Source organism: Gymnoscopelus braueri, assembly GCF_963280865.1.
Source record: "Gymnoscopelus braueri genome assembly, chromosome: 3".
Lineage (NCBI taxonomy): Eukaryota > Metazoa > Chordata > Actinopteri > Myctophiformes > Myctophidae > Gymnoscopelus > Gymnoscopelus braueri.
In genome coordinates this window covers 20,699,897-20,715,873 of record NC_137612.1, presented here as the reverse complement: position 1 = coordinate 20,715,873, position 15,977 = coordinate 20,699,897, and the positions used below count along the sequence as shown (strand labels likewise).

At 39.1% G+C, this 15,977-nt stretch overlaps 1 protein-coding gene across 1 annotated transcript; it reads right to left on the bottom strand.

The window, feature by feature from the left end:
- Positions 1–67: 67 nt before the first annotated feature.
- On the bottom strand, positions 68–14,890 carry serinc3 (serine incorporator 3). Its single transcript, XM_080424892.1, has 10 exons — positions 14,646–14,890; positions 9,981–10,142; positions 9,288–9,481; positions 7,615–7,694; positions 7,031–7,168; positions 6,586–6,755; positions 6,187–6,277; positions 4,832–5,033; positions 3,616–3,846; positions 68–1,541 (listed from the first exon to the last, which is right to left on the bottom strand). The coding sequence occupies exons 1-10, from the start codon at positions 14,682–14,684 to the stop codon at positions 1,403–1,405; spliced, it is 1,446 nt and encodes a 481-aa protein (XP_080281018.1). The 5' UTR covers positions 14,685–14,890; the 3' UTR covers positions 68–1,402.
- Positions 14,891–15,977: the final 1,087 nt, after the last annotated feature.

Here is a 15,977-nt window from a genome sequence, read left to right as displayed (position 1 = left end):
CAGGTAACACATGGACAGCAAATGCATGCTTTGTAAAACAAAGTGAAATCAAGACAAAAACTTAAAATTGTATCAAAATGATTTATTTACTTAGAAAGTAGTATTCCATCAATGTCTCTAAAGCGCTAGGATGCTATCTAAAATGGAGAACTTTTTTATGACCGGAGTAATTACTGAATTTCTATATAACTTACAAGGCATTTGGGTATTACTGTTGTGTTACAATTAATTGCACACTTAAGTGTTCAAATACATTTCGGTATTTATTTAGAATGGTTTAATGCTTTTGGATTACCTTTTTGGTTAAAATAAATGTAGTTGTAATGTACAGAACCGTTTGCATATAAAGTATTCTCTAAATATATATATATTTCTTTATCTCACAATTAATTACATATTTGGGCTTTAGTATATTGATTGGTATGCTACTTATTTCAGTCACTATGTTAGGATTTATTTTATATTCTGACAATTACATATTAAAGACAAATAATAGAAAATCAAATATTTGGCAGAGGCTTAAGTTGATTTTGAATCATTATGTCAGGAATGTAGTTTCAAACAAAAACTGGTTTACCACATTCATATATTTAACACTGCCCTCAATTCAACACATCACAAAAATAATTTACGGACACTGTATAAGGCATTGGAAGGCATAGCAGCAAACTATCAAGACACTATTACAACAAATAAATTAAACTTAAATAATACAATAAAGAGATACTTTGAAATAATGGAATTTTCAAAGATGTGAGACTTCACAGAGCCTCATTGGCTTATGTACACATTTTGTAATATAAACTACAAAGCATGACTCTAAATAAAGCTATTTGTGACAAAGCAAGTGCATGACTGGAGAGTTAAATATAATTGCAATAGTACTGTGCTCTGGTGGAGTAAGCAAATAACTGTAGGTTGTTGAGAGTAATTAATGGTAACAAAAATGGTCATATTTCACTTTGGACATTCATATAATATCAACTTAAAATATTATAGCTGGAATGTATTTGTAACAAGGAGGGTTGTTTCTGCTTTCAACACTGGATGTCCGTTAAATGCTATATCTATGGGTGAAATTACTACACCTAATGGCTAATGCATAATTTATACTTTGTTATAAGACAGTGTCAAGCACTGAACATAGCTGATGTACAAGCTGACAGCGCATTGTATCTGCGACACATAGTGAACTTGTAGATCAGCTATTTTCAGCGCATGGCACTCATACGACAAAGTATATATCGGGCATTATTACATCACCAATGTCACCACCAACCAATCAACATCTACAACATTCAAAACAATTTTTACATTGAAATATAGGCAATATGGTCATGGTTTATGTGAAGTAAAGAACCAGGTCTGTGTGGACTGGGACAGACTGGTGGCTGAGCGCTGTTCAGCTGAAATCGCGGTTGGTGAGAAGCATGGGGGCCACCAGAGTCCAGATGTACAGGGCCAAACATACCCAGCTGGATGTGATCTTTACCCACACTGCTGGCCACTTACTGGAAATGGCACTGTAGTCTGCGTCAGGGCTGTCAAGCACCAAACCAGATGGAGAATTAGAAAAGTGATTAGTTTTTACAATTGAAATTCAGATTCGTCCAAAAACAACTTTCAATAATGGAAATTGTAAATTGCGGAGATTGTAAAAACTGAAAATACTCAGGTTTTGTTCCTTTGCAGGACTGGCATTTCTAAGTCACATGACATCTTCTTCAGACCAGGCCCATTGAAAGAGAGACTTACAATACTTGCTCTTTGATCTTGCTGTGATGCGAACACGTGGTTCATGTATCGCATGTGCTTCATCTACACCCATTATGAGGACTCAATGTTTGGAACTACTGTATACAGTAGTGTTTGGAACTATTGGTCAGTCACCCAATGACAAGTGTTAATTCTGCATTCTTCTTGTTCTTGTTGTTATCTCAGAGCACACCTAAATAAATTGCAAATCAAGTGTAAGTTGTTTTTGGTAATAAATTATTGAATATCGAATATTATATGAATATTCTGTGTTTACAGCGTAAATCTATGGAAGTGTAATAGCTCTCTTTCTCAATAGCTATTTTTCAGACCAAAGAAGATGTCATGTGCCTTGTTCAGACTGAAGGCATCATGTGACTTAAGACTATAAGACATCATGTGATTTTGAAGCAATGGAATCAAGCAGTTGTTCTCAAAGTGGGGTCCGGGGACCTCCAGGGGTCCTTGAGAGAGTTCCACGGGGTCCCCAGCTAAAGTTAGTTAGTATACCATCAAAATCAGTTAGAAAGATCGACTGCCAGAATGAATGGGGCAAGAGCAGATGCAGTGGCCATTTGGACTAAAGCCATTGAGATCATTCAGCCTCTTATTTAATTTAATTAAAAAATATGTTTGAAATTAAAATCATATCTCTATTTAATTTCTCTATATATAGTATTGCTTCTGTCTTGACTATACTGTAAGTCATGTACTTGTCATGTATATGTCGTTTTTGGTATTTTCCCCTCGTTTTGTCAGTTTATTCTGTTGCTGGTGATTATTAATTTGAGTACTTATTGTCCTTTTACTTTTTCTTTTCTGAATATTTACTTATTTAATTGTTTATTACTATTATTCTTAACTATTATTACTATAAGTATTACTAGTTGTCACTGGTGTCATTGTAATGTACATATAGTGTATGAGGTAGTATGTTATCATTATTATTATTATTATCATTATCATTATCATTATCATTATCATTATCATTATCATTATCATTATCATTATTATTATTTAATGGATGTTGATCCATAATGATGGCTTCATATGTGCTTGTGGTCTACATGTTTATGGTAATATACAAAACATATATATATATATATATATATATATATATATATATATATATATATATATATATATTGGATAAAAATATTAAAAAGATTGGATTAAAAAAAGGTTTAACCACTTTAACCCTAGTTTAGACTTCAGCTATTTGAAAATAGCAGATCTACAATCTCACAATGCATCCTGCGACGGGTTGTGAGCTTGTAGATTGACTATTTTCAACTATTTTCTTTTCAGATTTGGGGGTCCTTCACATGACAATGTTTGAGAACCACTGGAATAAAGCCTGAGAGTAAGATTAGTATTACATTCTCTGCTGGTCATGTGCTGTCACATTTGTACCTATGGTTGAGCATCCCTTCTATCTCCCTTTTGTTTGTTGTTAGGCAAACCTAAACTCTAGTCTTTACAATATTATTTTACGGCATGGCTCTGAAAGAGGGTAGCTGTCTATTAGAGGGTCGTTCGTGTTTGTATCTGTCTTTTCTGTCCGACTGTCCGGAGTTAATCTCACAAACCGCTTGACAGATCAGTGAAAAAAGTTATTTTGCACACACAGTACTTTAACTACTTTAACCTACAACTGTTTGACACTATAACTTCAGTATCTACTAGCAAAAGTTAAGTGCAGTCATGCACAAGGCTTGCATCTTCTGCTAGCCTCTTTCAGAGTCAAGCTGTCAATAAGAGGGTAAACCACTCCGTTATTAGACCCCATCTTGTTTAATAGAAAATAGGCCAAACCCTCACTGTCTAAAGTCTGCTTTTGATGGGAAAGAATATACCAACCTGTACCAGTTGGTGAGAGTCATCATGATGTAGAGAGAGGCCAGGAACAACATGAAATGGAAGAAGGAGTAACTATACTGGACCATGTCCCTCTCATTGTCCTCCACCCGCCTGGGCCCCCGATCATCTTCACATAAGTCTGTGCTACTGCAGCTACTCTCTGCCAGGCTGGCTGAGTCTTTGGAGGCCATGGTCAGCTTATTCACCTGGCTGGTGTTGGATGAACGGATGCTGCAGGAGAAGATTGAACACGTCCAGTTAGAAACTGTTCATTGCAACAGTATGTAAAACACTTAAAATTAGTCATGTGAAAAACGTATTTATTCATTAAGAGATTGATTGATGTAGTTTATTTAGAAAGACATGAGAATAGTACATGACAGTACATAACAGTACATGGAAGTACAAATTCACAATACAAGGTCTACTAAACTGGAAACTCTCATTAAGCACTAAGCTTGTTTAAGATGAGAACCCCATGCACACAATTAAATCCCTTCCACCAGATTATGTCAGGTTGAAGAGAATCCTATTTAACACATTGGGTGGCAGCATTTTTTCATAACAACTTACGTTGGGTGCCAGCATTCTCCCCATTGACTGCGCTTTCATGTTTAAAGCTCTAAACTCCACGAGGAGCAAATCCATGTAAAAAAAAGCATCCATTCATGTAGCGCGATGACCCTGGCTACAGCCTGGAACGATAACATTTCACTCGCGAGTTACAATGGGGGGGGATCGCGCATCGCGCATGACCGGTTTTCCCCACCGGAAACAGATTCGGAGATATAGGCGTTTTAAAGAAGGAAATAGACAGGAAGTGGATGGGAGCCATGTTTTTGTTTCCGGTGATCTATCTGGCCGATCCTTCTCAGGATCACAATGGGTACTCCCAGAGCTGCTCTAGCCCCGCCCGTGTGGAGAAAAACGAAAAAAACAAAAACACATATTTCACGGTCTGGACCGTGTTCGGCACCGGACCGCTACTCTGCGCAAACACGGTTCAGACCGTGTTTGGCACCCGATGTGTTAATAGGATTCTATTTATAATCACAGTTGTCAGTTGTGGTGAATGCAGGTGAAATCAAGTATTGACATATTGGTTTTATACCAGATTCCAAATTCAAGGACCATTAGGCCAAATTACATCTACCTTTCCAAATAAATTTGTGTTCATGTATTACTAATCCATCCCATCCAATAGGAGTGGTTCTACCTGGAGTACAGGATGCAGAGCACAAAAATGGCCAGCCCCACAATGCTCTGGGCATCCCACCATGGGATATGCGGGGACGTCATGATCGGCTCCTCTGTACCGATGATCACCACGGCTGTCTGGTTTTCAATCTCCAAAGGGGCCAGTGTAGGGACAGCAATCTGATGGATGATACTGAGCAGGTTGGGGTTGCATTTCCGATCTGGAGTGGAGTGGTTGGATAGAGGAGGGTAGTTGAAGTTTTCTTTTTTTGTGCTTTGTCAACTTTTGTATGTATATATTACTGTGAGCAAAACGTATTTTCCAGGTCTGGAAAATACATTTATGATTCAATACTTTTCCAGATTATGCAGACCTGCTCAAGCACCCTGTTTATGAGTATTTGATTTGATTGTATAACGCTCTAAAGAACCCCTTTGATTAATTACATGATAGTTAACACACAGAGCTAAACAAAAGGAAAACGTATGTCATTATAAAAATGGAATGCAACATTTCACTTCACTGCATTGTGAGGGATGGTTGGCTACTCGACCAGCGACGACCACCATTCCAGCACTGCAATTTACAATCATTCATTCATTCACATATTTAGTCCACCACAGTTTTAATTTCCATGTGTGACAGGCTAAAATGTTTCTCTTTCCATGTTCTCTTGTTTAAAGTCTTATATAATACAAATATACCAACACTTTTATGACCCTGTCTATTCATCGTATTCTCATGATGCATTGTGCCATACAATATGGTGCAATGCCACAGCTCACTGCTCATATTATTCGGCTACAATCTCCTGCTGTTTAAGTCAAAGATGAATATCGATCGAATACTAGGCATGAAATACCCTTTTCTTGTCAGCGGTCAATTCATGTGTTTGTTTCTATTGATCTCTCTCCCTCTCTTCCCCTTGCCCCCCTTCTTCTTCTTCTTCCCTTTCTATGGAAATAACAAAAACGAATTTCACCCACTGTTTTACACCTGTAAACCTGTGATGTGACAATAATTGATTCTGATTCTGAACTGAACAACCGCTCATGCCAGAGAACACCTGAGTGCCTTTCTCTCATTGGTTAGAGACTGGTCATGTGTCCATTAGCTGCAAGGATTTTTTCAAAGCTAGTGCAGGTAATGTCAGAGAAAGAGAACGTAATACCTTAAATGCTATGGTCCACATTTTATTCCACAAATGTAGATTATGTACATATACTGTAAATTAGAAAATTATGATTGATTATTTTTAATTTTTGTATGAAGCTAGTAGCTAGTGGATTCTCAAAATGTAATGTAAGGTAGTTTTCCTTGTCTTTCACAGAGATCAGAGATTTCCTTTTCAAACAGAGTTTAAAGTTTCTCACCAGGCTCATTGGTCATAGCAGACCAGGTCAGATACATGGTGTACAGGGTGATGATGGAGGACTGCAACAGACCTGATCTTGGCTGAGATTCCTACACATGCAGGGAAACAAATAAAATATTTGAATTCTATTTAGGAAAACATTAGAGGCATTCCCACCACAATCTACCATTCTAAACCTTCTGAAAATGTTTCAGTACATCATAACTTCATATTGCATGGTATACTGTAACTATAATTTCTGACACAATAACAAGATTGTGATCATTTGTCTACATCATGCAGCGCTACTAAACATCAACACTTTAATCAACCACTTCAAATAAAGCAATTCAATTAAAAAGACATTTGAATTCACAAATAAATCAATAACATTACACTAGCAGTTTCTATGCAGTACCTGTACTTTAGGCATTACGGAGATTACAGAGGCCCCGATGCATAGCAGCATATTGAAGCTGATGAAGAACTTATTGATGAGGCAGCCCTCAGGCTGAGTGTAGAAGACGAACAACAGCACAATGGTAACAAACGATGCAACGTAGCCGAGGACTGTCACTGCCATCAATGCTACAAACAGAGGACAGAGAAAGGTAAACATTTTGCAAAGAAATTCATATTGGTTTCATATCTACAACATAAACATGTCAATGTATGTAACAATCTCACTTAATACGTGCCACTGCGTTCTATGTGTCGAGAGCTCAGTCTCTAGGCTTTGGCCAAACGGCACATGATGCATATGGAAGTATTATGTATGCTAGGGTTCATTATGGTTAAGTTCAGTTTTCTGTCCATTTCTTCTCTGACCATTTCTCTGGTGAGAGAAACTGTGGTTGACTGACCTGCGTACCAGCCTCTGGCATTTTCATTTTCCATCCTCTCTACCCAAGATTCATTCCATGAGTGGGCGAAGTCCACCAGCAACACCAGCTGGATCAGAATGAAGCAGAATGCCCCAGAAGTACCCACCGCAAACCATGCTGCAACACACACACACACACACACACACACACACACACACACACACACACACACACACACACACACACACACACACACACACACACACACACACACACACACACACACACACAGGTAAGGAAAACACAGAATACATCTAAAGAATTATTTATCATATAGAATCAAACCACTATGAAAGGAAATGTTTTGTTCAATTGATCAGGTATTCATTCAGTCACTCAGAAGTACCATGTTTGCCTGACACTGGTAAGAAAAGAAAAAACATGATATATCTACACGCACACACGCATTCACGCACGCACGCACGCACGCACGCACGCATGCACGCACGCACGCACACATTATACATAGTATACATAGTATACCTAGTATCTAGTTGAAAAGGGAATTTTATTATTTGGTCACAAAAGAAAAGAAGAAAAGAAAAGAAAAATGCAAATCTTACTGTGAGTGAAAGGCCCCTCAGGAATATAAAAGGCACCAACAGTCACTGCCACCATGACAGCAATCTTAATGAACCAAAACCTGGTGAAAGAGACATAATGAATACTAATTATTATTATTACTAATCAGTGATTATTATCTGTGAGTGTTTAAAAGACCCTGAGCTTTAGAGTTCAAATACTTCTCACCTCGGGAAAAAAAGAGAACAACCTCCCATTCCCACTGTCAACGTATCCATGTTTGTGAAGAATACACAGAATGTATTGTACTCCTACTAAACTGTCCTTATCTCTTCCCTAGGGAGGAAACCTCCTTGTGAGATGGTTTAATGTTCTCTTCACAAGGTCCATGTGTTGGGTCACCAATAATACAATACAGTCATCTGTTCCACTTTCAAGTGACATGAATTTAGTTTGAACTCTTTTCTATAAACTCTGTCTATATAAGATTCTGTATATACTGTATATGCAGATGCCAGGTAGTTAGAGTGGTGTTTTTTATTTGATCAGTGATTGACCCATGCAGAATGTTTCTTTGCAGAACATTGTGAAAATTATTATCAAATGTCAAATCACGAAAGAATCGTCCACAGAAATATTTCACATGCATACTGAATCAGTTTCAAATGCTCAAACCCTAGTGATTAGTTAGCTCCAAGATTTCTAGTGTCATAAATACAGTACATGAGTTAGCTGGAGAAAGTGAAAACGGAAGGAATAGTATGAGAGTATGGCTGCAACTCTCGATTATCTCTCAACTCTCAAATATATATACACACACACACACACACACACACACACACACACACACACACACACACACACACACACACACACACACACACACACACACACACACACACACAAGCACATGATCCTTGTTGCATTCATAAAGGTTAGGCCCAGCACAAGCCAATGTACTGTAGCGCCCCAGGCAAAAAGAAGTCAGAAACGCGGCGCCGGTTTGCAAGAATGAGAACTGTAGGGTTATAATGTCATCACCGTCCACATACATCGAAATTGACAAATTATGGCAAATGGGCAGGTTTCGTCAGGCTCTGAGAGTAGACTCTGTATGGTGAAATGATACAAATACGGCTCTCCGTTCAATGTTGTGCAGAATGATACAAACACACCATGCATATCACCCTCTGAACATCAAGTTCTACTTAACACGAAAAGCAAGGCAAAACTATGTGTTCTGTCTATCTGTCCTCTCCTCCATTATGCACACTGGGGATAGCGTCCGCCCGCAAACAATTGCGCGTAAGTGTACACACACACACACACACACACACACACACACACACACACACACACACACACACACACACACACACACACACACACACACACACACACACACACACACACACACACACACGTGGTGGCTTTGTCGTATTTCTTCCTGGCTCCTGTCTGTTGGGTAACTTGAAGCTTGGTGGCGTCATAGCGAGCGCAATAATAAAAAACATCTATTTCACCTGTGGTGGCACGGCGCCCTATGGCGCCCCTAGGGACTTGGCGCCCAGGGCAATTGCCCTGTTTGCCCAGCGCATGCGCCGCCACTGATAAAGGTGGAAATTAAGCAATAGAGGTGACTTATTTAATTTTTTTTACCATTGTGTCACAAAGACAAAACAAATATTTTGTTTAAAGTTGTTGAATTGCTTACCCATTATGGAAGGCAGCACGCGGGTCCTTAGTGTTTTTGACGTTGATCATGGCAATGGCAAATGCCAAGAAGCACATGCTCATGCCAAAGCACACCCGGTACACAGCTTTGTAACCCACAATCATCTCACAGTTGACATCAACTTGGAGACTAGGGATGGAGGAGCCTGCTCCGTCTTCACAGAAACCTGGAATCTATGGTGTATCACAGATACAACTTATCAAAGATAAGGCTAATTCTACAAATCCAGTTGACACTTTAAAATAAATCATTTTTGTCAAGTGACACAGTGACGTGACAAAAGTATAAATATAAATTAAGCCTATTCAATTAGTCACCATGGTGAAGCTAAGCAGCCTCCTCAGTGGAAGGGATTGGGAGAATGGATTGTCTTAATGCCACTGGTTACACAGTATGTGTCTTTGTGAATTAGCCTTTGATTTAAATCAACAAACAGCTCTTTTCCTGATTATTCAGAACTATCTCTAGTATCAATTGCTATTTCAAAAAGCGCTTTATAAATAAAGTTTATTATTATTATTATTATTATTAATAAAACATTGTACCTCAAGTGAAGATAGTTCTATTCATCTTCACAGTGCAACTAACTAAGCACAAAGGTTATACGTAGATCAAAATCTCGTTACATCTCCACTAATGCATGTAAACAAGCTGTGCTGCGTTTCATCATACCCTTCTGAGCTGCTGCTCCACTCCTGGTGACAGCATGATGCAGGCTACGATGGTCCCTAGCAACAGCATGAAGGCATAGATGACTCGTGTCACCGTGGAGTTTCGGCTGTTGGGACAACATTTGCACAACAGGCATGTGGCACCACTGCAAAGACACGGCACCTAGGAAACACAGAGATGGATGGGACGGAGAAAGGTTGAGCACCAGAAAGGTTATACTCGAGTCGTTAACATAAATCTTTAGCCATTTGAAAACGTAAAAAAGGGAAAAAGTTTCCCTTTATAACAAAATAGGGTATTCACCTATTTGTAAAATAATGGTGCTTGTAAATGAATAATGTTGGGTGGAAACGTCATATGTCCAAAACGGCTACTTTTCAGGATTCAAATGAAAAAAAATTGATAAAGTAGCAGATCCACAAGCTCAAAACGCGTCGCTTTGCGCCGCATTTCGAGCTTGTGGATCTGCTACTTTAATGCTTTTGTGTGATGCTGTAGTATGATGAAGTAGGGCATTAATTTTTGAAAAAAGACAAAAAGTTAGACTATGGAGATAAGAGGTTTCTGCCCGACAGCAACGATATGGAACTTAGATGTTGGTTGACAAAATTAAGCCCAGTCCAGAACAAAGATTCACATCGCAAGGACTTGCAACTTTACAACCACTTGCAACAGAACCCTAAAACTGTGGTTTGTAAACTGGACCGATTGCCGTTGCCACAGCAATATGTGATAAAAAGCAGACGGGACCATCCCTTGACTGCACAGTGACCTTATGTGACAGACGGTGACACATAAGGTGAGGAGCAGAGATAGTTTACCGTTTCCATGATAGCACGTCAACCTATTATATTATAATATTGTTTAGCCTACTCTTGTATAAAATTATGATAAAGGTCTCCAGACTACAGTCTTACTTACTTTCTTACTTACAGTACAGTAGTACACTAGAGAAGTCTTCTACTTCTATTTCTTCTACTGGATAGTGGCTACTATAATTACAGACTGGAGCCTCTCTATGCGTTTATTTTGCAACAAATTACTTATATGAATTCAGCTAATGGCTATTAAGTGTATTATCTAAGGGATCCTTAGATCATTATACATTCTTGCATGACAACAGAAAGTCAGCAGGATTGAGGGAAAGTCCCATTATGACGCACTGAAGACTGGAATAAGTTTCACTTTTAAATTCAAGCACATCCATTTACCCCAAAGGCCTGATTACCAGCTCACTGTACTGCCATATAAAGCCTTGTGCAGTAACTAAGAAACTGTCAAACTGATAAATATGTCTTTAAAGTGTTTCAACAGGCCAGTTAAAACTATCAGTTTATACAGTAATTGGGATTTTGCACTAATTGTACATGTATTCATGAAGTAAATGTTTATCCCCCAAAATCATGACAGCTGATGACCTTTGACCAAAACTCGAATTCAACCAAAAGTATTGCTACTGTACTTATGCTTTGTAGGGCAGCGTACAGCCCCCTACAATCCACACAATTCTGGCCTCTCTCCTGCAATTCACCTTTAAGACAACTGCCTTGATTAGAATGTGGGACAGCCTGGAAGATTGTAAACAAGTTAATACCACCGCCAGACGCTCAACGCCAGCTTAGGTGAGGTCAGCTTACAACACAGCAGGCAGGAAACCAGACGATGTTAATATGTGCCAGATACCAACCATCTATACAGGTGTACATCATGACCGACCACTGGTGCCCTGATAGAGGGTGGCCTGCCTCGGTCAAGAGGCTATAGCTTCACATCAGGGAAGATGTGCATTGGTCATAGGCTTGTTAATTGAAATATCAAGTGCTGAGTAATGTTGAGTATTTGGTGTTTCTTTTCTTTGACCTGTATTTTCTCCTTGTTCTGTTTTATGCTTGTGTACTTAAATTGCTGAAACCATTAAGGCCACAGCAAACTGGTGTACAATCTAGCAGCACATTCCTTCCTCTCCAAGTGCTGTTGTGAGCCTTGAGCCTTGACCGCATTTCATCAACTTGGACAGAGACAATAAATGTTATACAGGTTCACTTATCTCTGTGCTGCCACAAGCTGGCCTTAGTCCATTAACGACTACATGGCTCTTGTACTTTACCCATTTATAATACATGCAAATAGTATTACAATTTAGTGATTGACAACTGACTACTTTCCAAGTGTCTACGTTTATCCTAGATTAAAATTGCCTCGTTATCTATAATTAGTGTGGTTGCCCTAACAGGGCAACCAGACTATAGTACTGGATGTGCTTTATTAATCCGGATAAACAATACTTCGGGCTGCTACTCCTCCAACAGTTTATCCCCCAATGTTGTGCCATATCTCAAAATGACCGTCTTGACCTGGAATCGTGCGCTTGTATTTTGCTAAGAGATTGGTTAAATAGTTTCATTGATATTGATTGATTAGTGCATTAAATTTCCCCATCCGCTTTAATGGAAAAGTGAAAAAACTCAAATTCAAGTATTTTTTTCTCAAAGACCGTAAGGGCTAGAGTTACAAGATTTGGTGGGTAGGTTCAATATTTAGTGCAACATTATTGGACAAATAATTACACCAATCGGCCTCATGGTGGCGCTATAACATTCCCCTTTACGTTTTGGCCTATAACTCTTGAACCGTATGTCGTAAAATCAAAATTTGGGTCATTACGCAACTCCCCATATAGGCCACGCCCATTTGCGTCTGGATAGATTTTTTGATATTGATTTATTAGTGCATTAAATTTCCCCATCCACTTTAATGGGAATTGCAAAAACTCCCATTCAAGTATTTTTTTCTCGGAAACCATAAGGGCTACAGTTACAAGACTTGGAGGGGAGGTTAATAGTTTATTGCAAAATTATTTAAAAAATAATCACACCAGTCGGCCTCATGGTGGCGCTATAACAGCCCCCTTTACGTTTTGGCCTATAACTCTTGAACCGTAGGTTGTAAAATCAAAAAATCTTTTCCCCTGGATTCCTTGGGTCATGATGCAACTCCCCATATAGGCCACGCCCATTTGCGTCAAGATACATTTTCCGCCATTTTGAATTTTCTTCAAAACACACTTTTTGCTCCTTTTCCTACAAATTTTGTCCAAATCTCACACAAATCGGTACAGGTCATCTATGGACCCATGCGATAAATATATCCGAACGGCATTTTGATAGTCTTTACCGTTCGTCCGTAATTGGCTTCCAAACTTAGCGGGAGGGGCCCGTTTTACCAAAAATGCCAAAAATCACAAACAAAACGTCCAATCGATCCCAAATTTAAATCACATGTCGAGGGTGGTTTACTCAACAAATCACCAAAAGCATTTCCACTTTGATCCATAGGGGGCGCCACAACTGCGCAAAACGTAACCGTTTGATACAAAAACATGATTTTTGGGGGATCACTCCTCTCAAAATGAAAAGCAGGTGATCTCAGGAGTTACAGGACGATGTCATTGGCCTGCTACATTTGTGGGAGGGGCCTATTTATTTAGTGGGAGGGGCCTATTTCTTAAAATCAAAACGGCATGTATCACGAATGCAGGATCCAATCAGCACCAAATTCGAATGGCACGTCGCGCGGCCTCCGACGGTATTCCTCCAAGCGTATTCCTCAAGTCCCGGCGGCGGCGACCCGCGACCGGCGTCGGCGCAACCACACTTTGCAATTTCCCATAATTGCGACGCGTCTAGTTTTCATATTGTTCCAAAACAATATGCTTCTGTTGGTTTGCGTGATATTTACTAAGTCTATTTCTGAACATGGCGTGTGTTTTCTTATGAAAACAAGGAAACAACACACAGTTAATCCCATTAATCACGTATAAGCTGATAACCAGCATGGTTTGATTAACCCTTTGCTGTTGATGATAATATGATGTTCTCTTGCCTGTGTCTGTAGCCTACTGTAGAAGCATGATATTAAGTGAGTCTAGAAATGTAGCCTAGGTATATGTGGTGGACTGAAGCCCTCCCAAGCACTTGGTGATCCAGATGTTTTAAGGCATGTAGACAAATAAAAGTTAATTGTCTTGGAAGTATGGGGGAAAGGGAGACTTAGCACCCCCAGGATTCATTCTATGTGATGTTCATTGTTCATTGAGTGATCCGAGCTCATAAACTACTAAACTAGTTCAATCAATGTTACTACTATCCTACATATTTTATACCATGTTTTATATTTCGTTCTTATTACATCTAACAACGAATAAAGTATTATTATTATCATTATTATTATATAATCAAGCAGTGCCTCGGCCAAAATACAGTCAAGTAGCTTCAGGCTACAAAAGAAAACTGTGCCTTATGCATGACATAATAACCTACATAAAGCAAGCAATAGGCCTAATAATGTAATGCGAATGTATTTCGCTTAAAAATGATCGCATAGTAGACAAGCGACCTATATTCAGGCCACTCATTCATTGTAACACACAGAGTAGGTTGTGGTTGTGGTACGAATACCGTTTCAAGACTAACATGACGTTACCTGTTGCTTTACAGCGCAGTGCGTACATCACACAACCCGATGTTACAGTCTAAAACTATTTGCAGTTTGCACATAATACAAAACATTATTCTGTACACTAATAATAATAATAATGATTAATAATGATTAATTAATAATAATAACTATTATCATTCTTTCACATTTGCATGAGCAATAACTTACCCAACTTGCGATAGAAAAGGCCCCCAAAACAGCTCCCATAATTGTCCAGTTTCGGAGCCACAAGCACCAAATCCCAGTTCTTTACCGTAACGATGGTCGCTCTGCTCTGCCTGTCCCTCCAGGTTGGAATGATACGATGTTTCAACTATCAAACAGCTGAAGAACTTGAAGGCTGATTCTCCATAGTCAACAGTCACTGTATAACATACTGTAGCTGTAACGTTGTGTGACTACAGCGCGTTCGTCTGAAATCTGTGGCGCACAATCTAGCCTACGTCATGTACAACGACGTCATTACGTAGAGCTCAACGCAGCCATAAATGGTTCTGAATCTGAGGGATATAATGAATTCTCATCGATAATAAATAACTTGTTAACATTTCTTGTATGAAGTGAATCTATTCAAGCTACTGTTTTAACCATTTATAGTAACAAATACGTTAGGTCTACCAACGGCTTGTACTAGCCCTGAAACATGACTGTCATACCATGACAGTGCCGAGTCCATGGTGCCGAGTCCCCCTGGTCTAAAGTTGTGTTCGATTTTTTCACATTGCCATCTCTCACATAAACATAAACGTTCAGATTTCAAATATAAAGTGCTTACCACCGAGCCACGGATGTTACAAGGCGATGCGGACCGCGATGAGTACCCGTATCTCCCGTATTGTTCAATAAAAAGCATTTTAATCCCATCGCCGGCCATTTTCTTTTTTTGTTTTTTTTTGTTTTGTAATGTATCAGAGTGCAATACACCTCCCAACCATTAGTGTCGCATGGTTGAAAGTATCGGAGACAATTTGGAGAAAATGTCCGGCGATGGGATTAAAATGCTTTTTATTGAACAATACGGGAGATACGGGTACTCATCGCGGTCCGCATCGCCTTGTAACATCCGCGGCTCGGTGGTAAGCACTTTATATTTGAAATCTGAACGTTTATGTTTATGTGAGAGATGGCAATGTGAAAAAATCGAACACAACTTTAGACCAGGGGGACTCGGCACCATGACGCTTGTATACAAGCGTCATGTGAACCATGGCTAGGCTTGTACTAAACTGCGTGTAAATAAAGCATTTCAAATCACTATGGCAAATAAAATGAGAGCAAATAACAGTGCCTTAATACTGAATTTTGCAAGTCTAGTATATAAAGCTTAACTCCTCACAGGCATAAATATTCTTTCAACATTATGGTCAAAAGTGATGACAGTAGATTAAACAATGATCAACAAGGCATTTAATGTAGCGACCATAGGGTTGCAACCAGCTGATGCTATAGCGCCCCTATGTGACCATTAAAGACAATTACATACGGAAAGAGGTCAGGGTA

What these genes read in the sequence shown, in the direction of transcription:
- serinc3 (XM_080424892.1), bottom strand. Translation starts at nt 14,684, where the DNA reads ATGGGAGCTGTTTTGGGGGCCTTTTCTATCGCAAGTTGG. An exon ending in TGCCAGAGGCTGGTACGCAG is followed by an intron (nt 6,756 to 7,030) that starts GTCAGTCAACCA and finishes CTCTGTTTGTAG; the next exon opens with CATTGATGGCAGTGACAGTC. An exon ending in CCGTAATGCCTAAAGTACAG is followed by an intron (nt 6,278 to 6,585) that starts GTACTGCATAGA and finishes CTGCATGTGTAG; the next exon opens with GAATCTCAGCCAAGATCAGG.